Raw genomic sequence first — 26,351 nt, 5'->3', positions numbered from 1 at the left:
GCAGCAAATAAACCTAAAATGTGGATCCTTACCAGAGAGTGGAGAGGGGAGAGATAAGTAGAAAAACCACTGGCAAGTAAAATAGAGGGACAAAAGGGAGAGAACACAAATGTGCACAATTTAAAATGGAATACAGAACAGCAAATAAATGCAAAACTCAAAATAAGTGATACTATATTTTAAATCAAAACTAATATATTTGAAAATCTTAATGAAATATGTAATTTTCTAGGAAATTTATTTTCTGGCAAAACTGACTTAAAGAGAAGTAAAAAAATGTGGGGAAAAAAAAGAAAAAAATTTCCAAAGAAAACTCTAGGCCTAAATGTTTTATGAGCATACTCTTTCAAAATTTGAAAGAATAATTAACTTGCATGTTATGCACTCAACATTTAACATAGCCTAGAAAAGAAGGAGAAGCTTTCAATTCAACTATGAATGCTAGTACTAAAAATTAACAAAGATAGTACAAATAAAGAAAAATACAAACTAATCTCATTTATGATTACAGATGCAAAAATAACAACTGTAATATGAGCAAATAAAATTATGCAGCACATTAAAACAAGACTACACCATGACTAATCAGGGTTTATGTCATTAATAAATTTGAAAAACAAAAACCAATAAGATATGCCATAAAATAAAATGTAATTTCTTAACTCCTAATAAACTACGACTAGAATTTTTTTAATAAAGAATATCTTAAATCAATAGTCAACATAATACATACTAGTGAAATATTAAAAACAATTCTATAAATTAAAAACTACCCTAAATACCTGCCATCTCCTCTATTACTTAATATTATTCTTGACATAGTAGGCAGTGTAATAAAAGAAGAGGTGAAAAGAAAAGGGATATATAAAACAAAACATATCAGCTGAAATATGACCAGAGCTAATAAGTTTGATAAAGAGGGGAGTTATAAAACAAACCAGAAAAATTTACTATCATCCCTAAATATAGTAACAAAAATAAGACAGAATGAAGAATATCTCATTCATAAGAGCAAGCAAAAAATATTAAATATTATAAAGAAAGCACCAAAGAAAATGCACAGAATCCATATTTGAAAAACAAAGAATTTTTGAGGGATGTAAAAGAATTCAATAAATGATTTTGAATGGAAAGATTCAATACTATAAAGATATTCATTTACCCCATAATTTTATATACAAGGTAATACAATCTTTTAAAATATCACTTTGGAATTTCAATTAACAATTTATAATTATAAATCTAAAATAAACTTTAGAGAAGTACGCAAACATCTTAAAGAAAACTTATGAATGTGGTCTTGTAATGCTCACTTTTCAAAGATATTGTAAAGTTAGTCATTAATATAGCACAGAACTAATAAAAGTTTAGATAGAAAGATCAATGGGAATAGAACCAAAAACTGAGAAATGATTCCAAATATTCAATTAGTATGTCATAAAATATGTTATTTCAAGTCAGAAGTGATAAGATGGATTATTTACTAAATGACAGAAATATTCGTTTAAAGGCTTGACCAAAAAATTAAGTTATACCTCTGGATGAAATTATACCTCAAAATACATTCAAGAGGAATTAAAGAATTAAACGTATAAAAATACAGTCAAAAATTGGAAGAAAATATGCAGAATATTGTCTAATTTCAGAGTGGAGAAGTCTTTCTAAACAAACCACCAACAGAAAAAGGGCATTAAAAAAGGGAGGGAAAGATTTGACAATAAAACCATAACGTAAAGGAAATGACAATATGTAACATATGATAGATAAAGGCTAATACCATTAAAACATACATTAAGCGTCTTACAAAACCACAAGAACTAGACAAATCCTTTGAAGGAAAAATGGGCACATAATATAAACAGGCAAATCCGAAAGTAAGAGATCTTTAAGATAAATAAATTTTTGTAAAACTCTTCATTCTCAAAAATAATCTAAGAAATTCAAAATAAATCAGCAACAATATGCTATTTCCCCCTATCTAACTGGATAGAAACTTTTAAATTAACAATACTTGTTATTGAGGGCAAGAGAATACTTGCAGATACTGCTAGTGAGAGCACAGAACACTATACACTTTCTGAAGGGCAATGTGGCAACATGAATCAAAAGCCTTTTAAGAAAGAACACATTCTTTGACCCAGGAGTTTCACTTTTTAGGAATATATTCCAAGGAAATAGCCACGAGTTAATATTGAAAAGTATTAAAAAGTTATCCATGCTCAAGGTTTTCTTTATAATGACAAATAATAAAAGCAACTGGAACACTGAATAAAAGACTCAGTTAATTATGAGAGCCTCACTTTATGCAATATTTTCTGCAAATAAAAATATCTGAGAAGATGACCTAATCACAGTGAAATTCACTATAGATCTTTAAGTGGTAAAAATAGATTACAAAAGAATAGTAAAAGGATGATTCTAATTTTAAGGAAAAAAAATAACATGTATATGCATAAATTAAAATGGAAAGGATATACAATATAGGTAAAATTAAAAGACAATTTTATTTTTTGTGTGTTTTTTATATTTTTTATAATAAATATGTATAAATTTTGTAATGAGGGAAAAATAACAAAAGGTCTTAAAAATATGCAATGCCTGAGATGTAATATTGAATACTGATAAACCATGATAGTAGGTAGTTTTTGGAGATAGTATTAAGATCGCTTTAAAATTTCAGAATAATTATAACTAATTTAGGTGGATAATAACTAGCCTGATCTCACCTAGACTAAAAGTATACACTGAGTTTTAGCAGTGGTTGAATCAAACTATAAATACAACTTTTTTTTCATTTTTATTATTTATCATAATATTTTTCTGTATAATGTGTATGGTGACAAAATATTAGGATATCAGAAGAGATAATTATGTAGAGTGAGTCAAAATGAAAAATGTAATAAGAATCTTACCTTCTACGCCTATAAGGCTGAGAGTAGCACATAAAAGACAGTTCATATATCGTATACAGAATCCAGGAAAAAAAAAGTTAAAGAACTTGAAAGGCCTAATTTTGCATGTGTTTCATGTTCCAGATTTACGCATTTTGACTGAAACTAGTACAGTTTTTACATTTTAAATTCATAATTAGAATTAAAAGTAAAGTAAGATGGAAAGTGGGGGCAGGGGAGAGAAGATAACCCAATGCTTAAAAACTTAATGCTGAATCGTAACATAATAAAATGTTAGTTCTGCATTACTAAGAGAAAGCAAGACCCCCGTCATTCATGTGGGCAGAAGCTTTCTTTTGCATAAACCATTTCTGTTCTCACTGTTATAAAACCAATGACTTTGGAAAGGGAAGAAAACACAGAATGCTGTGCAAACTAGCACACACCATGTTATTGCAGCTGGATAAAGAATATGCCACTAATGACTTTCTTTCTACCCATCAGTTATAAGTTGAGAGCTTCTTTTTATCTTCGGAAATAGCAAATGGCCTTCATGAGTACAGAACAGAAGCAGTGAAATCCAAAATCATATCCACTTGGTTTTGATACTGTAGTATTCAATGGAATGAGTTATTAATTATTCCTTGAGAAAGAGATGACTTCCTTTTCTCTTTATTTGAGTTGAACATAACATGCCTGAACATTAGGCAATTGTTTAATAAAACATTCAAAATAACATTTTCACAAGATAGTTATTGTCAAATGTTCATCTTAAGGGAGATATTATCTATGACCAATAGGAAAATTCACCTGAAGTTGTTTGATAAATATAGAAAACTAATGTAACTAAGTCCCCAAATTGTTAGTATAAGTCTGAGTGATGATTGTCTATAAGCGATAGAATTAATTAATGATAGAATGAATTAATGACCATGCATTCTATTTATGATACCAAAAACTAGTAATACTTCATCTCCATAAAGGAATCAACAAGAGAGAGTTAAGCAAGAAGTATAACTTCTTGACTGATAGGGTGATTTAATTCTGTAATGTATTGGGATTGTCCTCTTCTTGCCATGTTTCAGAATAGTAGCATCAATCACATACCTTCAAAAATAAGGATGTTCATCCTCATCGGGATAATAGGTCCTGAAATTTTAAATCCTGTGAAATCTGTTTAAGATTAATCAACCTATGATTCTATAGGCATGTTAATAACAACGACAACCAAAACTTTCCCTCGTGATAGCTTTAAGTGCCAGGAGCTACTCTAAAAGCCTGACATGTATTAATTCTCTTAATGAGCCTGTGTGGTAGGTACTGTTATTATCCCCATTTTAGATACAAGGAATTCAAAACAGAAAAGATCAGTGACTTGCCCAAAGTCACTCATCTAGTAAGTGACAGAGCCAGGATTTGAACAAGATCATCAGGTCTCAGAACACACTCATCAACCATTATGCACAGCACATTCCATAAACTCTTTTTTTATAGGTGCTACAGTGAACCCTTTTTGATCAGAAGAAATTCAAATCAACGATTTGGATTCATAAATTAAGCTATTATTATGATTTCAAGAGGAAAACTAAAATTATCTTTAATTTGTTCTTCATCCTTGATATAACATTTTTTTCATCTTCATAGTTTTTTGTTAAGTAAACTAATGAAGCACTTCATTCTGTAAGTTATATGCTTACAGATTAATAAAAAGAGGGCAAAAAATTTCATTCTGCAAACATTACAAAAAATAAAAGTTCAGAGACGTACTATACATTTACCCTCTCACATGTAAACAAATATTAGAGGTAAGAATTTAGTATTAGGGTACAGAAAGTCAGCAAATATTTTGTTATACAACATAACATTGCTACATTGATAAGTTTGGTGTTTTGTATATTGTACCTTTAATTTCTCCAAGAAGTTCACTGGTATTTAGTCTTTCCATTTTTTCCTTCCAATCTTTTGAAAGTAGTTTTTCCATGCAGGAGGAATCTATTAAAATAAAAAAAGTATGTATTAAAAATATTACATATATATTTTATGAGTATTAAAATATATTTCAAATCCAGAAGGCCAGTTTATGTAGAAATTCTCTCACTTAAAAATGATCAAAGCAATTTTTTGTTGTTTTTTTAAGCCCAGGATATAGACAATTATATTACTGTATTATAAAATACCACAAGGTAAATTTATTTTTACCACAAGATTATTAAATCCTAGGAAAAAAGATAATGCTCAATAATCTTAACTTGGTATTATAATTATAATTATATTAATATTCAGTCAGCATTTATCAGTTCTTGGACTGACATGACAGAAAAAGGGGTTCTTTCCTACAGGTTTAAGCTTAGATAATATTTCTTGTAATCCAGATGAATACTATTTAAATCCAAGCAAAATTCATGTGTTATTCAAGGAAGAATGAGAATTCTATAAGGGAGAAAACACCAATCAACCTGGAATCATTTGTCCTTAAAAAATAAATAAACGTACAGCAACTTCTGTTAATAGAGCAAAATGCAAAGAACATAAAGTCAAGATAATGAATATTGCTAATACTTTTCTATAAAAAGAGATGCCTATTCTTTTCAAGAAAACACTTATTTAAACACTATTTGCCCTATTGCATTTCTAAATATCATACTAGATTATAGGGAGTGATTACACTTATTTCTATAAAGATTCATAAAGGTTACAGAAATTTAAACTTTACAATATTCTAATAATTAGCAAAATTTTCTCAATGAGTTATTTTTTTTCTCTTTATTCAGATGGATTTGCAACTGGAGCTACTGCTTACAACTATTTACATGTATCTTTTAAACCTCAAATCTTAACAGGCCATGTTTCCAAAAGGGAATGCAGATTTAAATACTAAATCCTTAGTGCAAAGCATACTCCCATTAAACTTTAACATTTCAAATGTCAAAATTCTGATAACTTCTTTTTAAAATTATATTTAAAATAGTTACTGAAAATCCAACTGCCTTTCCTCTCCCATATCAGCACCTTTCTCTTTAGCATTTACCTTTCTTTTTCTTTTTTTCTACAACTTCTAAATCCTCCTTGAATTTTTTCAGAATGACAGTAAGGTCAAGGCAGATCTAAAGGGTTTTAGAAACTAGATAAGCTTTAGAAAAAGACAGGGAGCCCTGGATAAGAGATGAGAAGACCACTGTATGGTTAGAAAGTATTGGTGAAAACAATTAACATGTGTCCATGACATGATCAATCAATCAAGGAATGGATGGAATCCAGATCAGTGTGTCGTGAAAAGGCTGATGAAGAACAACCATAGTAGCTCGCTATCAGAAAAGCTAAAGTTCTTTCTAAATAAAAGTCAACTTGAGTCTGTTAAGTGAAAGGTCCCTGCCCCTTACGCTTCAACAAGTGATCTACCACTGTGATTAAAATTGGATTCTTTCCAGAATGATCTCTTGCTACTTTTATTTTAAATTCAGAAACAAGGTCTATACATATTTTGTTTTTTGCTAAAGCCACAAAATAGACGATACTGAGTTTGAGAGTTATGATGCCAAACTTCAAAGCCCTGCCTCTCAGAGATTACTTTTTCTCAAATCGGGTTTCTGAGAGAGATTGATATAGCATCAGATCATGCACAAGAATAATCAACAAAACGTCTTCAACTACCTATCCTACCTAATTTTGTTACTTTTTTTTACTCTTTTATACATGCTATAAAATTGTACTAAACTGCTAATCATCCCTGCTATAAATGTTTAACGCATAACTTGTTTGGTTAAAATTTGAGTTGTGAGCATATTGTAATGGTCAGAGATAAAAGCACAACTTACTAGGAATGATCACAAACTCACAGCAAGTTCATAAACTAGGATTAGATATACACTAAATGTAAAACAAGCTAAAATATGTCTCTCATTTCTATTAATAGGCCTGAAACCGTTCAGAGCTCCAGGAAAAGAATGCTGAAACTTCATGGGAGAAAAATAGAACTATATGGACAACAGGAACACACACTTCAAACATAAATCAAACAATGGGGACACAGCTTTACTTAAGAGCTACTCATTAATAAAACGGTTAATAACTTCAAAGCATTTCACATTCCTATTAGAAAATTAATCCTTACCATAATGCTGAGTTAATCTAGCTATATGAGTTCAATTTCAGTAGAAGAAACTGAGGGGAAAAAATAAAGCAGCCTTTACATGTCTCTATTTATAGCCCATGAACATATTTAATAACAATCACACATTGCCGTTATCTACAGGACAATACAACTCACTACATACAAGCTTATCAACATTTAATCTCAATGTTCGGAGATCCCAGGAAGATTCAAACACTGAGAAAGTCTCTTGAAAAACTCGCAGCTTTCTCACCTCATGACCTGACTGCCCAATCTCTAAGTACTAAGCTCACTCCATACTGCAATGGAAAGCAAGTGAGGTGAGAAGGGAAAAGACCAGAAGATGCAGATTGCTGACAAATACTGCACAGAGGACCCTACTGCCACCACCAAAAGGTTTCTGACTTGAAATGAGGAAATACGCAATAAAGTTATAAATTAAATTTTACATTTTCAGATTTCTCACTCAAAATAATATCCAGGTAAAGGTGCAAATTAAAAGTATTCGTCCTCCTTGTGCCACATCCTTCAACATTAATAGGACACTAGCTTTACAGAGGCAATTGATCAGATCAGACTTTGCCCCATGCTGATCACACGCTAACAAAAACAACGAGGTCAAAATCAGTAAGGAACTCCAGTTTGTATTACATCCGCGGAAAGGGGAGAACCATGCAAAGTGGCTTTAACTCAGCAGTCAGGTAAGATTCGAATGGGAAAAAGGACTGAACACCACTCAGGTATTCTTGGATTATTTCACACTGATAATTCTGTTTTACATGATTGACTTGAAAACGACTAATATTTATGGCGGTGCCAAGGTCTTCCAAACAATTAAACAATATACAATATTTTATTGTCTGAGTTTAAGTATTTGTATTTTTATATTTTAACTGAGTTGTCTTCAGCTGAAAAACAGGAGAAGAACTACGTAACTTCTGGAAATTCAGAAAAAGAACCACAACATTATAGTATAAAAAACGTCACCATAATGTGTACATATTAAAAACGAATGTAAGCCATACGCTTCAGTATAAAAGGGGAAATACCAAAATTCCTCTTACTTTGAAAGAATTAGTCTCCATAAACCATCAGTCAATGAAATACAGAACTTTATTATATTAATCTTGTCTTATTTTTGTAAATAATGTGATTAAAACCGGACTATCAAAAAACAAGAACTAGACCTCAGTTCTCACTTATATTGTAATCAAGGATGTAAAAGGTTTTGATATATTATAAATTAATTCTAAGCTGCACAGTTTTTATTTTTTTCTTTTCCTTTGCAACTTTAAGTTTTTCAAGAAACTCTTTCTAGGGAAAAAAGAAAGACAATTCAGAACCAATTTTTAATAAACATCCTGCATAAAGGACTGAAAAGCTATGTTTCTGCTTCCTAAGTACCTAGATTTCAGGCCAGGTAAGTCAAGAGTGCTTTATCATGCTAATAGTTAATTTCACAGTACAAGAGAAATTTGAAGTCAGAGTGAGATATGTATTTCCTAATCTATATGATACTTTAGAAATAATTTTAAACTATTTCTAGTTAAACCAAGTTGCAGCAGTATTAACACATTCTGTACAAAATAAAACTATTTCAAATGGGTCAAAGAGAGTAAATTAAAAAATCACTAAAACTAAAATATGAGTGAATTGAAAAAGATAATGGGAAAAAAAATATTGTACTTGAAAACAATTTACTTGTGAGCAAACACTTATTATTCTTTTTACCTCAAAATGATATTTAAAGTTAGAAATGCTCAAACATTAGAAATATGATGTAGAGAATATCTTTAAAATATTTTAATGAGGAAAAACAACGTCTGCTGCCCCTGTATGCAGAATTTCCTACTGCTTTATGAACTCTTTTAAGAAAAATTAAAACAATTCATTTTATTTTTACCATAGGAATCCTAAATTTCAAATGCAATAAATTTTCTCTCGACCCAAGAACAATGATAACTCATCCAAAGTACCCTTGACCTTGGTTTACAAGTAATTCTGACAATATATATTTATATCCCTGCTGATCATCCATCCAACATTTTTCATTAGGAAACAGAACTGCACATGCCAGTTACTGTACATTTTTCCACAGTGATAAGTGCTTTAGAATACAGTGGGATAAAATTGGAGCTTGGAGAGCTTGAAGAGCACTCTTAAATTTTAATTAAAACCCTCCATGCTCACTAAAAATAATTAGACACTAAAATGTGCCAGTTTTATTTTGAAGTCACTATAACGTACAAAGCACACTCTCTGACGACTGTTTGTGCTCTCCTTCTCTCTCTCTCTCTCACCAGTGAAACAACTGATTTTCCAAATCTGAACAAGGGGGTATAAATAGAGGCTGTTTTCAGGCCTGCTCTTCATGCTGGGAAGCGGACAGAAAAGACAGCAGAGTGGGCTTTTCAGACTGCGAAAAATAACTTGCCTAACCAAGAGTTCGAATCACTGACAAACTCTAGATAAAATTCAGTCTGTGAGGAACACAACGAGTTGGATCACTGATCTTTTTTGATCCAAAAGCCAAACCTTTAACCTCTTAAATGTTTTTGCTATCTTAAAATATCTCATACAATGCTATATTCCAACCTATTTTTAGTCAAGCAGCAAGAGAAAGCATGCCTTTCCCATACAGCAGGGCAATGATATAAACATCAACACGGACACTCTGCCAGGAAGAGCTGGACTTCTCAAGCACTTGATCATTAAGGAATGCACCAACTGTTTTGGATAATCTCGTGCCAGCTCCCCTTTTGCTCCACACTCCCCTCTGGGAGTGGCCAATCTTGTCCTGGTCCTAATTTTTCATTTTACTCCTCCGGAGCCCCCCAGCCATCCCCGAAAAGATGAGAAATGGCATTTATGCCTAGCAATGAAAAAGCAGGCTTACTTCCCCAAACAGACCAAAACTTTAAAACAATTAACCCTCCCCTCTTCTTTCAGATAAATTACTGAGTATAAAATGCAATCTGTTTCCTTTGTTTATTCAATATGAACAATTTGTAAATGACTCAAGGATAAAATTCAGAAAATGTTGTGCTAAATTAGAACCATTATAAACATGCTAATGACTCAATGCTCGAGTAAAACATGCATGATCGGTGTGAAGAAATAGATTTAGTTGTGCTGTGAGATTCTGTTGTGCTGCCTTAAAACGATTTGGTCATTAAATCAGATACATTCCTTCCAGGAAAAATGTAATTCCACAACCACTTTACTAGATTATATATTAGCATATATATATATATATATATATATATATATATTATATATATATATACACACACACACACACACACATATATATATATACACACACACATATATACACACACACACACATATATATGTATATATACACACACACACAGACACACACACACGGAGAGAAAGACAGAAAGAGACAGTCAGTCAGTCTGTGAATAGGAGCTACTGGAAATGTCATTAAACTGTTAGATGAAAGATTTGGGCATGTTCGTAAAGGAGAAAAATCCCCATATTTGAAACCTACCAGAAATACACATACAGTATCATCACGTTAGGTGCATTATTCTCTTTGCACTGTTTTTATCTACCAAAGTCTTTGATCATTTCTCATAGGGACCCCTTAGAACTGGCACTTAACACACATTCATGGAATTCACATTATTATGCATGTACAGGTAAGAAGTATCTCTTTCATCTGCTTCCCAAAGCTGCTCAGCACCTAGAACAATATCAGAGGGATCATTCAGAACCAAATTCCTCTCCATATCCATCAAAATACAACTGCCTATTGGTAGCAGTTGCCAATGCCAATACAGAAAAACGGGGAAACATTCAGCAGATGATTCAGAGGCTCACAGTCTGCTGCTGGAGCTAAAAGTCTCACGAGACTGTTTAATGAGCATGAAGACAAACACGCCCATTTCAGAAATGAGGACACAGTCAAGAAAGTCACTTGCTTTGCTCAAGGTCAAACAGTTGCTGACAGAGAGCCCTGACTTTATATTAAACTGCAAAAGTAATTGCAGTTTAAAAGGTTAAAAATTTTTAAAACCGCAATTACTCTTGCACCAACCTAATAGTTCAGGGCCTAATAGTTCAGTTTACTGAAATGACTACTTAACTCATGATTGGGACACCAGTTTTATAGTCCCTGCAATGTAGCATCCAATAGCAGAAAATGAACAACTATACCTATTATTAATTCTTTCAGAAGTGGAGTAAAGCACTTTGGAGTAAGTAAAGCACTTAGTTCTTTGGAGAGGGGTGCTAACACTTCAAGGTACTGCAGTAAAAGTCAGCACTGTTCCAGAGGCAGCTGCCTCATACACACTGCTCCTCTGTATTGTCTTTTCCATAACACCTTAGCTTGTCTGAATGAAGAGTTTTCCTTTACTGAATATCATCTTTTAAGGAACAGTTAAGATGCTGCCTAAAATACTGCTGAACTCGAAAAGTAATTCCTTCCAAATCAGGTTGTATCTTCATGTACGAGAAGTAAATGTGCAGCCTCAGACTTGGTTTTTCACTGTAGCTCTCATTGCCCACAACACGTTCAAATGTACCACAACTTTAATGGAGTAAAAATATCCCATCAGAAACTACAGCTGTCCATATTGCTAAAATATTACTCATTGTGACATCCTCTCATGACCCTATTTTCTGCTGCTCCATGGCCAAAGGCTAAGGAGTCCAATAATATAATATATATAACATAGAACACTGCTGTTTGTTTCTACAAATGTTTGATTTCATTCTCACATTTTCAAAGCATACTTGACTGCTTTTTCAAAACTATTTTGGACTATGGAAACAATAATTTTTGTGTGCCCACTGTGTCCTATATTCCTTCTTTTGGATTTTTGGGGGAAATATTTCTAAATGCCACTATTGCCGTGATACAGTTGTCAATCACAGTGCTGCCCCTCCTGCCTCCTGCTGCTCCTCCCAGCCACAGACAGGAATTTGACCCAGTCAGAATTCTCTGCTGGAACTATCTGGAAAGGCTCTCTTATGCTCAGGTTGGAAGCAAGAAGCATGCGGGCCTGGGATTGTCATCGCCATCCTCCTTGGCACATGAAGAAAGCCTGTCTGTAGTAGGAGTGGACGAAGCCAAAAATACAAAGGAAAGTAGAGAGGAGTGCAGATAAGAAAAGATAGAGAAAAAAATGAAAGATCTTTACATCATGTTAGCAAATTTACATCCAAAAATAACTAAAACCAAATTCTGTTCTTAGGCTTCTTCTCGGTAATGTAAGCCAGTATATTCCCATTTTTGCGTAAGCTAATTTAAGTTGGGTTTCTGCCAGTTGCAACTTATAAAAAAACAAAACAAAACAAAAAACTAAACAATAATATGAAAATCATAACAAAACCTATCACACACATGCAAATGTATGTTTCAAATTTTAACACACTGGAAACCACCAATGCATTAACTTATACTACCAGGCTAAAACATTCATTATGCAAACTTTGAAGTAATCTCTTGCTTTATTGAAAAATATACAATGATTTCAAAGTAAACTGTTATAAGACTGCTATTTACAATTATTTATCTATCTGAATTAGGATTTTCTGAATATGATGCAGTCAAAAGAAAATATAGCAGAAATAACTTGGAAACTGAAGCTCATTTAAAAAAAAAAACACACACACACACACAACAAGAAACTCCCATCTAAGATCAACAAGCCCTGATTTCAGTTTTGTGCTCATCAAAACATCTTCATTGTTCTAGTTAACTGACTTTACATTTAAGGTTATAAAATGAAATTATAAATAAATTTTTACTGATAAAATATCCCTTCTTAACTGTCTTATTTAAGTACTGGCAGTCCATAAAAGATCAATTTCAAATAAGATTGTACTCCTTAATTGGTTTTCAGGATCCTCCATAATCTGGCCCTGGTGATTCACCTCCTATTCTTCTTCCTACATGAAACTCTTCATTCTGTTCCAATGAGTACTCTTACCCTTACTCTCCTGTACAGACATGCTTTTTCACTTCACACCTTCGCTCATGACAGCCTCCTGATCTGCATGTCTCCCCACTTCTTGATGCTTATGAAAAACTCTCCTGTTCTGCAACACCTACATTAAATACTACCTCCTAACTTAGGCCTGCATTCATCACTTCAAATTTTCATCCTCTGAAAAAGCAAAATAACACTTGCTGAGCACATATTATCTGTCAGTCACTGTGTTTTTTATATTCCTTTAATGTATCAACTCATTAACTATGAACTTCACAACTCTTTCTTCTATGTCTACCATGGCTATTACTGATCAATTTTACCACCATATGATTAAGTATATGGTCAAGTTCATACTGAATTACCCTAACTAAATATTAAGTTCCTTGATGGTCAGGTAATGATTCTGATCCCATAATATTTAACCCAGAGCTCTGCACATAAATGAAATTCTGCACTAAGACAAATTCCCTAACATACTACTAAAAAGATCACTTTTTTTGTGTGTCCAGCAGCAATAGAACTATTTTGTCTTTTAAATTAACTATATTGATGTGTAACTTAATACACATCATATAATATTATAAATTCACCCATTTTAAATGCAGATTTGATGAATTTTGTCAAATTATTCATGTAGCGGCCACCCCAAAGAAGATATAGATAGAACACTTCCAAAAAGTTATCTTACGCTCCCTTTCAATCATCCATATTCCTAGCCCCAGGCAACCACTGATCTGATTTCTATTACTATAGGATAGTTTTGCCTATGCTTGAATTTCACAAAAATGAAAGTATACAGCATGTACTTTTTTGGATATGGATTCTTCCAATTAGGGTAAAATTTTGAGATTCAATCATATTGTATGTAGCATGTGTTAGCAATTTGGCCCATTTGTTAATGGGTAGATTTCCATTGTATAAATACACCACAATTTGTTTATCCAGTCATCTGTTTGTGGACATGTGGGTTGTTCCCACTATTGAGATCTTAGAAATAAAGCTAATTTGAAAATTCATTCATAAGCCTTTTCATGAATATGTGTCTCTTTTGTTCTCTCTAAAAATGAAATTTCTTCTAAAAGTGGGCTTACTATATGTCTGATTTTATAAGAAACGGCCAAAAAGTTTTCCAAAGTACTTGCATCATTTTATACTTCAACCAACAATGCATTAGAGTTTTAATTGCTTTATAGTCTCATCAATACTTCTTATGTTAGTACTTTAATTTTAGTCATTCTAGTGGCTATACAACGGAATCTCAGAGTGGTTTTTAACTTACATTTACATTTCCTTAATATTAAAGAGTAAAGTATATTTTTATGTGCTTATTGACCCTTTATATACATTCTTTTGTGAAGTATTCAAATATTTTGCCCATTTTTGTGTTGGATTATTTTCTTAGTTTTGAGAGCTATTTATGTATTTTATGAATTTCAATAATACATACATATTACATATTATACACACATATTTAAGAGTTATTTATGTATATCTGATATATATCTTTTGTCAGATATATGTATTGTAAATATTTTTACCTAGTATGCAGCATGCCTTTTTATTTTCACAAAGTGTCTGCTGAAGAACCATAGTTTTTGTTTTTTGTTTTTTTGGCTTTTTTTGATGTTATCCAATTACCAAGTTTTTTTCTTTATGAGTAGTGTTTTCTGATTCCCATCTAAGAAACCTTTGCCTACATCAAGGTCACAAAGACTTTCTCATATCTTTTCTTCTAGAAGCTTTATAGTTTTAGTTTCCTATCTAGGTCTGTGATTCATTTTGAGTTATTTTGTGTGTGTAGCTCTATTTCTGTATTCTCTTATCTGATCTATTGATCAGTTCACTATTCTTACACCAATACCAAGTCACTTTGATTATTGTAGCTTTAGAGTAAGTCTTACAATCTCATACAATAAGTCTTCCAAATTTGTTCTTTTTCAAATTTGCTTTGGCTATCCTAGATCCTTTGCATTTCTATACAAATTTTAGAATCACCTTGTCTGTCCAATAAATAAATAAATAAATAAATAAATAAATAAATAAATAAATAAATAAATAAACCTTGTTTTTTATTGGATTTGCCTTGAATCTGTAGATCAATTTTAGTCTTATATTATTTTTAATGTAAATATTTAAAGCTATAAATTTCCTTCAAAGCTTTGTCCCACGTATGTCATGTTGTGTTTTCATTATCATTCAGTTTAACATAGTTTACAATTTTTCTTTACACACGGTTTGGTTGGAAGTATGTAGTTTAGTTGCCAAACACTTGGGAATTTTAAAATTTGCTTTTGTTATCTACTTGTAATTTATTTCCATTGTGATCTCCATTGTGTAAAATTCTGTACAATTTTAATCCTTTTCCGTTTACTGAGGCTCGTTTATGGCCGAGAATTAAGCTTTATCTTGTGGGATATTCCATATTCACTTCAAAAGAATGATTATTCTGCAATTTTTCAGTGCAGTGCTCTATCAATGCCAATTAAGTCAAGTTCATTGATAGTGTTGTTCAAGTCTATATTCTCAGGGATTTTCTGTCTTTTTTCCTCAAATTCTGAAAAAGAAGTATTGAAATCCCCAACAATAATTGGACTGTAGAGTTGTCTTTTTTTTTTCTTTCAGTTCTGTCAACATTTTGCTTCATGTATTTTAAATATTTTTAACCTCTGCCATACACATTTAGGAATGTTATGTGTTCTTAATGTATTGGCTTTTTAATAATTTTGATATATTTCCTTATCTCTGATAATATTTATTTTTCTGAAGTCTACTTTTATATTAATACAGCCACTTCAGCTTTCTTATCATTAGTGTTTGCATGGTGCAGTGTTACCCATCCTTTTACTTTTAACCTATCTACATCTTTACATTTAATGTGTGTTCTTATAGTTGGTATATTGTTTGTTTTTTTAAACCCAATCTGACGGAGACGTCATCAAAATGGCGGCATGAGGTGAGCCTCTGGAAATCTCCCTGGAATTTACAACAAATTAATCAGTTATAACTCCACAAAGGACTCCCGGCACAGCAGACAGGCAAGACGAAGAGGCTCACCACTGAATTTACCTAAAGGTGGGTGAATCGCGCGCGAGCGGGGGAGGAGGGAAAGGAGAAGTGAGGAGACAGAGCCGCGTGGGCGCAGGACGCAGACGTAGCTCACCGCTCCGAGCTCGCTGCATCCCGGAGCTACCGCAGTTGTGGGAGAGGGAAGAACTCAGACTGCTAGGGCTCCGCTTATGGCCCACAGGGCTGAGGGGGCAGCATATAACATGGCTGAGCCCGATGCTCACGGCAGAGACCTCGGAGCAAAGACTGAGGGAAGAAGGCTGAAAACGGTGGTTTAAGCCCTCACTGCCGAGTAGAGAACGGAAGCCTTAGGCACTGAGAATACCGCCCTCTCCCTAACCTCCTAGAGCTCGCCCAGCCCCCACCTGCCCCGTGCTAGAAGCGGAATAGTAGCAGTGTCAGATCAAAAGAACAGAATATTTGCAGTTTTGAGAACTGTGGTCCGCAGACAGATTCGCAGCCCAACTAGTTCCGGCAAAGGGGAGGGAGCTGTGGAAGCAGGACTGGTTGTGGTGGTGGTCACCGCCATTGCTCTGGGCAATCTCTCACAACTCACCCCGCCCTGTCCCCACCTATCTGGGCGGATCCCTGCAGGAGTAAACAGAACTGCTGAAACACGGGGGCTTGGAATCTGGTGTAGGAAGAGCTTTGGAACTTCAAAAGCTCTCCACATCCCCACAGGGATGTGGTGCCCTATGACCCAGGAGACCTGTTCACAGAGGAGAAGCCTGCCTTCCAGAGAATCCCCCCATTGTGTGAGAAGCTGGAATAGTGCAGAGAAAACATAACACTACAGTGTAAGAGAGAAAAAAGGGCTGCAGTCGGAGAGAAAATGAAACATTCCACCAACATGTACTGGAAAACAAAAGAAAGACTTCTTCCTATCAACCTGTTGCAGAACTCACTCCTGTAGATGTCTAGGAAGAGAAATAATAAATCATTAATGGCCGTGAATAACCAAGCCAACAAGACAGCTCAGAAAGAAAGTGAAAAGTCTCCAGAAAATGAAGTTTAAGATACGGAAATATGTGACTTAAATGACAGAGAATTCAAGATTGCAGTTCTGAAAAAATTCAACAAGATGCAAGAAAATACAGAAAGGCAGTTTAATGAGCTCAGTAACACAATCAAAGAACAACATGAACATTTTACCAAAGAGATTGAAATTTTAAAAAAGAACCAAATAGAATTTCTGGAGATTAAGAACTCAACAGAAGAACTTCAATAGAAGAAATTAAGAATGAAATAGCCAGCTTAGGAAGTAGAGTTGACCAGATGGAGGAAAGAATCAGTGACATCGACGATAAAAACCTGGAATGACACGGATGGAAGAAGAAAGAGACTTGAGACTTAAAAGAAATGAAAGAACTCTACAAGAACTTTCTGACTCCATCAGAAAGAGTAATATAAGAATAATGGGCATACCAGAAGGAGAAGAAAGAGAGAAGGGAGCAGAGAGTATATTCAAACAAATAGTCATAGAGAACTTCCCAAACTTGTGGAAAGAACAGGATCCTCGAATCCAAGAAGCAAATAGAACACTTAATTAGCTCAACCTCTCCAAGGCACATTGTATTGAAGCTGTCAAAAATCAACGACAAGAAAGAATTCTCAAGACAGCCAGGGAAAGGAAGACGGTAACCTGCAAAGGAAAGCCCATTAGATTATCATGAGACTTCTCAGCAGAAACTCTACAAGCCAGGAGGAAGTGGAACGAAATATTCAAACTATTGAAAGAGAGAAATTATGAGTCAAGAATAATATACCCAGCAAAGATATCCTTTAGATATGAAGGAGAAACAAAGACCTTTCCAGACATACAGAAGCTGAGGGAATTTTCTAATACACGACCTGCACTACAAGAAATACGAAAGGAGGGTATTCAACCACCATCAACAAGGACAATTTGTGGCAACCAAAACATAAAAAGGGGGAGAGTACAGGCCTGAACCGGAATATGGGAATGGAGAAAGTAAGCATGCTGAAGAAAATGGAATATTCTAAATATCAAACTTTCTTTTACATAAGCTTAATGGTAACCACTCAAAAAAAATCCAGAAGCTGAAATATATACTGTAATAATAGAAGAAACGGAGGGAAATATCATAGAATACCACAACACAGAAATAATAGACAACAATAAAAAGGCAAAGAACCATGGAGACACAATCTTACCAGAAAACTAAAGACAGAATGATAGAAAATCCTTACATATCAATAATCACCTTAAATGTAAACGGACTGAACTCACCAATAAAAAGGCACAGAGTAGCAGATTGGATCAAAAACTAAACCAAGCATATGCTGTCTCCATGAGACACATCTCAACTACAAGGACAAGCACAGACACAAAGTGAAAGGGTGGAGATTGACACTCCAAGCAAATGGTATCCAGAAAAAATCAGGTGTAGCCATAATGATATCAGATGAAACAGACTTCAGGGTGAAAAAGATAACAAGAGACAAAGATGGACATTTCATAATGGTAAAGGGGACTATACAACAAGAAGACATAACAGTCATCAATATTATGTCCCCAATCAGGAAGCACCAAAATATACCAAGCACTACTAAACAGAACTAAAGGGAGAAATTGACCAAAACACAATTATACTAGGGCACCTAAATACATCATTGACAGCTATGGATAGATCATCCAAACAGAAAATAACGAAATAGCAGCCCTAAATAACACATTAGATGAAATGGACATAATTGACCATTTATAGAGCACTTCAATCCTAAAACATCAGACTATACTTTTTTTTTTCTAGTGTACGGGAACATTCTCAAGGATAGACCATATATTGGGACATAAAACTAACCTCAGCAAATTTAAGAGATTGAAATCATACCAAGCATATTCTCTGATCACAAGCTTTGAAATTGGATATCAACTGCAAAAAGAAAGCAGGAAAAACACAAATACATGGAGATTAAACAACATAATTTTAAAGAACATCTGGGTCAAAGAAGAAATTAGAGGAGAGATCAAAAGATAGAAACAAATGACAATGAAAATACATCCTACCAAAATTTTGGGGATACAGCAAAAGCAGTTTTAAGAGGGAAATTTATATCATTACAGGCGCTCTCAAGAAACAAGAAAAATCACAAATAAATAACCTCACGTTACACCTTAAAGAACTAGAAAAAGAAGAAGAAATGAAACCTAAGGTCAGCAGAAGAAAGGAAATAATAAAAATCAGAGCAGAACTAAAATGAAATAGAGAACAGAGAGACAATAGAAAAAATTAATGTGACAAAGAGCTGGTTTCTTTGAAAAGATATAACAAAATTGACAAACCCTTGGCTAGGCTCACTAAGATAAAAAGAGAGAAGACACTAATAAACAAAATTAGAATGAAAAAGGGGAAGTTATCACGGATGCCACAGAAATACAAAGGATCATCCAAGAATACTATCAAGGACTATATGCACCAAATTTAATAACCTAAAGGAAATGGACAAGTTTCTTAGAAACATATAGCCTTCCAACGCTGAACCATGAAGAACTGGAAAATCTAAACAGACCGATCACCAGTAACGAAATTGAATCAGTCATCCAAAACCTTCCCAAAAGCAAAAGTCCCGGATGAGATGCCTTCACTAGTGAATTCTACCAAACCTTCCAAGAGGATCTAATGCCAATCCTGCTTAAAACTCTTCCAAAAAATTGAAGAACAGACAGTACTCCCTAACTCATTTTATGAGGCCAACATTACCCTGATACCAAAACCTGGCAAGGACAACACAAAAAAAGAGAACGATAGACCAATATCTCTGATGAATACAGACGCAAAAATCCTAAACAAATTCTAGCAAATCGAATGCAACAATGCATTAAAAAGATTATTCATCACGACCAAGTGGGGTTCATCCCCAGAGCACAAGGATGGTTCAACATATGCAAATCCATCAATGTGATACATCACATAAACAAATAAAGGACAAAAGTCATATGATTATATCAATTGATGCAGAAAAAGCATTTGACAAGATACAACATCCATTTATGATTAAAACACTTATAAAATAGGTATAGAAGGAAAATACCTTAACATAATAAAGGCCATATATGACAAACCCTCAACTAATCTCATAATGATGAAAAACTGAAGCCCTTTGCTCTACGTTCAGGAACACAACAGGGCTGTCCCCTATCACGTCTGCTTTTCAACATAGTGTTGGAAGTCCTCACCAGAGCAATCAGGCAAGCGAAAGAAATAAAAGGCATCCAATTGGGAATGAAGAAGTTAAATTGTCACTCTTTGCAGATGACACGATTGCTATATATAGAAAACCCTAAAGACTCCACCAAAAAGCTATTAGAAACAATCAACGAATACAGTAATGTGGCCGGCTACAAAATCAGCGTACAAAGTCCATTGCATTCCTATAACTAACAATGAATCTCAGAAAAAAGAAATGGAAAAAAAAATTCCTTTTGCAATTGCAGCAAAAAGAATAAAATACCTAGAATAAACTTAACCAAGGATGTGAAAGACCTATATGCTGAAAACTACAAGACATTTTTAAAAGAAATTGAAGAAGACACAAAGAAATGGAAAGACATTCTGTGCTCATGGATTGGAAAAATCAACATAGTTAAACGGCCATATTACCCAAAGCAATATACAGATGTAATGCAATCCCCAATCAAAATCCCAATGGCATTTTTTAAAGAAATAGAACAAAAAATCATCAGATTTGTTTGGAACCACAAAAGACCCCGCATAGCCAAAGCAATCCTAGAAAAAAGAACAATGCTGGAGGTATCACACTCCTCTGACTTTAGCTTGTACTACAGGGCAACAATAATCAAAACAGCATGGCAGAAAAACAGACACATAGACCAATGGAATAGAACTGAGAACCCAGAAATAAAATCACATAAATATGGACAGATAATTTTTGACAAAGAAGCAAAAACATACAATGGAGAAAAGACAGCCTCTTCAATACATGGTCTGGAGAATTGGATAGCCACGTGCAAAAGAATGAAACTGGACTGCTACCTGTCACCATGTACCAAATTAATTCAAAATGATCAAAGACTTAAGCATAAGACCTGAAACAATAAACTGCATAGAAGAAAACATAGGTACTAAACTTATGGACCTTGGATTCAAAGAGCATTTTATGAATTTGACTCCAAAGGCAAGGGAAGTAAAAGCTAAAATAAATGAATGGGACTATATCAAACTTAAAGCTTCTGCACAGCAAAAGAAACCATCAACAAAATAAAGAGGCACCAACTGAATGGAGAAGATTTTTGCAAACAGCACCTCCGATAAGGGGCTGATATCCAAATACACAAGGAACTCATGCAACTCAACAACAAAAGAACAACCCAATTGAAAAATGGGCAGAGGACCTGAAGAGACATTTCTCCAAAGAGGACATACAAATGGCAAATAGACATATGAAAACATGCTCAACATCACTAATCATCAGAGAAATGCAAATAAAAACCACAATGAGATGTCACCTCACCCCAGTTAGAATGGCTATCATCAACAAGACAAATGGTAACAAGTGTTGGAGAGGCTGTGGAGAAAAAGGAACTCTCATACACTGTTGGTAGGAATGCAGACTGGTGTAGCTGCTATGGAAGGCCATGTGGAGGTTTCTCAAAAAATTACGAATAGAATTACCACATGACCCAGCAATACCCTCTCCTGGGTATCCAGCCAAAAAATCTGAAAACATTTATCCATAAAGACAAGTGTGCTCCAATGTTCATCGTAGCTTTATTTAGGGTGGCCAAGACATGGAAAGAACCAAAATGTCCTTCGATAGATGGATAAAGAAGTTGTGGTATATATACACAATAGAATACTATCAGCGGTAAGAAAAGATGAAATAGGACCATTTGTGACAACATGGATGGATCTTGAGAGTATAATGCTAAGCGAAATAAGTCAGACAGAAAAAGCAGAGAACCATATGATTTCACTGATATGTGGTATATAAACCCAAAACAACAAAAGAACAAGACAAACAAATGAGAACAACAAAACTCATAGACACGGACAATAGTTTAGTGGTTACCAGAGGGTAAGGGGGATGGGGGGTGGTAGAATTACTAGAGAGGGCAAAGGGGATCAAATATTTGGTGATGGAAGGAGACTGACTCTGGGTGGTGAACACACAATGGGATTTATAGATTATGTAATACAGAATTGTGCACCTGAAATCTATGTAACTTTACTACAATTGTCACCCCAATAAACTTTAATTAAAAAAAAACCCAATCTGACCATCTGTACCTTTCAAAATTAGTACAATTACTCCATTTATATTTAATGCAATTATTGTTAATAGAATTTCCAATCTACAATCTTGCAATTTATTCTATATATTTCATTTGTACTTTATCCTTTATCTTCTTTCCCTGTCTTTTTCACTTAATTTTTAGAATTGCATTTATCTCCTCTATTAGTTTATTAGATATACCTCTTATTTCATTATTCTAATGGTGATCAAAGATTTACAATATGTATCTTTAACTTACAACAGTCTACCAACAAATAACATACTATTTCAAATACAATGCAAGAAACTTAAAAAAAAAAACCTTTTTTGTTATTGATGTATACCTATTTTAAACTCTATAATATATTGGGTTTTTTTTGCTATAGAGTCAATTATATTATAAGAAAATTAAATTTTCAGAAATAGAAATGTCTTTTATGCTTGCTTCAGATTTGCCATTTCCAGTACTGTTAATTTCTTTTAAAACTCTAAGTTTGTCTAAATAAACATCTCGAATTATTTTCCTACAATCTGATAATGTTTCTTTAAAATCTTTGTAGTGAAAAGTATGTGGCAATAAATTTCTCTGAACTTTGTTTATCTGAAATGTCTTATTTCATCTCGGTTTTGAAGAACATTTGGTGCCTAAAATATAGAATTCTAGTAAAATTATTTTTCTTCTTTAGGACTCCTAAGGAAATCATTCTAATGTCTCTGACTTATACTTTTTCTGATGTGAAATCAGGGAAATTTCTTTGTCCAACTATAAACAATGTATCTTTGGTTATTTTTAAGATTTTCTTTCATTAGTTTTCATGCAATTTGATTTGATGTGCTTTGATATACATTTTCATTGTGTTTATTCTCCTTGGATCTGGAAGTTATAATTTTTAACAATATTCGGTATTTTTTCAGCCATTATTTCATATGTGGTGTGTGTGTGTGTGTGATGTGTGTGTGTATACACAAACATATATGATATGTTACATCTATATGGTCTCTAATTGCACATATGATATACTATTATTTTCACAAGCCATTTTTTTCCCTGCCTTTATTCTCTCTATGCTTCTGTTTGGATGGTTTCTATTGCACTGTTTTAGTTTCACTAATCTTTCATATACAGTTAATTACTTGCATTTGAAGTCCTCAAGTACTTTTTTTAAGTCTCAGATATTGTATTTATATTTTTTGGATTTCTATATTATTTTTTGTTTCTATCTCTCTTCATTATGTTCATGAAGAGAATTCTTTAATCCTTGAATATATTCATAATAGCTGTTTTAAAGTTATTGTACGCTAATTCTGTCATCTCTGTAATAGCTGGATCTCTTTCTATTGACTGATTTTTCTCATGTTCAAAGATCATATATTCTTGCTTCTTCAGATATCTAGTATTTGTATTGGATACTGGACAATATATTACATTGCTGAGTGTTTGGAATTTGTTGTGTTCCTTTAAATAGTTGAATTTTCTTTGATAGGCATTCATTTACACATGGTCATCTTGATCCTTTTGAGGATTCTTTTCAAGCTTTGTTATGGTGGGTATAGAGTACCTATACTCTAGGGTTAATTTATCCTTACTCCAAAGGTATGGCTTTTCTGGGTTTCCACTGAATGCTCTGGGTATTTAATGAAGACATTCAACTGTAGCAAGGTAAAACTTAAATGTCTACCAATAATGCGTGAACCCTGGTAGTTTTGCAATTTACTACTTTTTCTTTTCCATGTAGTTCTTCTTTGCCCAGCCTCTTGTAGTCACACTATTCATGTGAAACTTAATATTCAGACAAAAACTCAAGGGGATTCATGAGAATTCTGATGTTCTTTCTGTACTTCTCCCTTCACTCTCAGACTTCTCCATGAAAATGATAGCCACTATAATTTCCCCATACTCTAATCCCTGGCTGCTCAGTTCAGTGAGGCTGCCATATCGCACTTGGGTTGGCTCTCCCTGCAGCAGGGTCTGGTAAATGCCACCAGGAAGAAATCCAAGATAATCTTAGGGCTCATTTTGTTTTCCTTCCATCATAGAGTATGTTTTATTTTCTTAAAAGAGGTGTTACATATAATTGGTTAGTATTTCTTGTTTCTATGTACTAGGAGATTAAGTCCACTATCAGTTACTCTTTTATTGCAGAAACAGAACTAGAATATTACTTTTTTCTTCTTTCTTTCTTTCTTTTTTTTTTGAGTATTACTTTTCTAAATGGTGTTATCTCAGAAAATTATTCTCTACTAGTTTCTTTTGTAAAAGATAGTTTAAGGGTCCTCCCATTAAATTCCTAAAATATTTTGGCTTTTTTTAGGGGCCGAAGGGCAACTAATCTTTAATAAGGAAGATCACATTTTGTGACACAGACAAAGAATACAGGTGTTCCAAAGCCCACTCTGCTGAGAGTGAAAAATAAAGGCACACTCACTTAAATCCTATCTCAGTATAGCATTCTTCTATTTTCAAAGATATACTCAAGTACCTGATGAGTTCTTTGGGCCCTTACCTAATTCCTGAAAGAAAATATAACCAAGCAGTTCAAAATGGAAGCCCGGGTAACCACTAAAAGAAGCATAAAATATCATGTATCAATAAGCTCATAGAGAAGAAAAAAATTAAAAAATAATAGTAAAATGCTTGATAATAAAAAATAAGGCAAAAACTAAGAAATTAAAAAACAAAGACTAGATGAGCAAACAGAAAACAAATAGGAAATTGTACTGTTAAAATCAATAAATGGGCTAGTAAGATGGCGGAATAGACGGCGCCATGCCAACTATCTCCCAGGATCACACCAAACTTAAACAATAAATTATTCAACAATTAACCTCGGGATTCATCTGAACTCTAGCTAAACAGAATCACTAAAAGTAAGGATTTAAAGAAGAGGCCACATCGAGACTGGTAGAAGGCGTGGAGTCGTGAGGCAGACTGACTCCAGGCCTACAGAGGAGGAGGAACACAGGGAGGGGCACCTCAGTGGCAGAGTCCTCCCCTGGAGCGGGAGGAGACCTCCGTCCCCACACCTCGAAGGGGTCCTGTGCCAAGAAGGGGAGTCCCATGATAAATGGTAGTAGAAATCAATGAGGACTCTATCTGCTCAACCCGTGGGGCGGAAGGTGGCTAGAGGCCCAGTTGTTGTCTTGTGGAGCCAACACATGGACTCACTTGCTGGCGAGCACTCACCTGGTCTCCCGCGGAGGGAGGAGCAGCTCGGGGGTACCTGGAGCCTGCGAGGAAGGACTGAACTGAGCGCCTTCGGCACAGGAGCTGGATGTTCTGCGGCCATTGTTCCCCCAGTGCAGAGCTTGCACACTAGTGGGTCACAGGAGAACGCCATTTTTTTTTTTCAGTGTTAAGCCCTCCCCGAAAGGGTCAGGTTCGGTACCCCATTGGTCTGGTGGAATCGGCGCAGGCGCAGGCGCACGCGCACACTGCCTCGGGGCCCCGCTCTCCACATTGCTTATGTGCATTGCCCGGGAAATTCCTGACTGCCCGGCCATTATACCTGTTCCACTGGTGGCAGATTGAGACAGGCAGAGACTATGACAGAGGGCAGAGCATTTGCCGGAGGGTGTTGGGCCAGGAGCTGCACGGTGGCGCGATCTGGCCAAGGCATTCTAGGCGCGTTTGTGCAGGCTGGTTTCCAGTGTAGGAGTGGAAGCTTCTCTGACTTTGTGAGGGCCTCTGACCACACCCTGTGGTGCCCTGGGGGCCTGCCCCACCCATCTAGAGCTGCATTGTGGGGGGGCACCCTGGGTGCTTGGTGCCTGGCCCCACCACCACAGGCCACGGTGGTTTTTTTGCAGCATCAGATAGACCACAGCAACCTGTGGAGATTTTTGGTGGTGAGCACGGCCTCAGAGCCCACTGCAGCTAATTGCAGGCAGCTCTTTGGAGCCTGCGAGCCTGAGGTGGAGGCCGGCGCAGGCCGCATTGGGCCCTTGCCCTCCACACAGCTGGTGCTGAGTCTCCTGGAGACTCCACTGCTGGGTGGTTGGCTCTGCCCCACAAGCTGCCTGCAGACTGAAGTGGGAGGAGAGCCTTTTTTCCTTTTC

General features: G+C 34.7%; 1 protein-coding gene across 9 annotated transcripts in view; it reads right to left on the bottom strand.

Annotated features, from left to right (window-relative positions):
- SOX6 (SRY-box transcription factor 6) overlaps nt 1-26,351 on the bottom strand; it is a 596,148-nt gene that overhangs the window by 236,265 nt on the left and 333,532 nt on the right. For all 9 annotated transcript variants that reach the window (XM_033119777.1, XM_033119776.1, XM_033119779.1 and 6 more), the window contains one exon: nt 4,794-4,883. In XM_033119777.1, coding sequence (XP_032975668.1) covers nt 4,794-4,883 — 90 coding nt within the window. The remainder of the gene's footprint in view (nt 1-4,793; nt 4,884-26,351) is intronic.

This window comes from Rhinolophus ferrumequinum, chromosome 11 (genome assembly GCF_004115265.2).
Source record: "Rhinolophus ferrumequinum isolate MPI-CBG mRhiFer1 chromosome 11, mRhiFer1_v1.p, whole genome shotgun sequence".
Taxonomy (NCBI): domain Eukaryota; kingdom Metazoa; phylum Chordata; class Mammalia; order Chiroptera; family Rhinolophidae; genus Rhinolophus; species Rhinolophus ferrumequinum.
The sequence above is the reverse complement of the archived record's forward strand: the minus strand, read 5'-3'. Positions and strand labels throughout refer to the sequence as shown.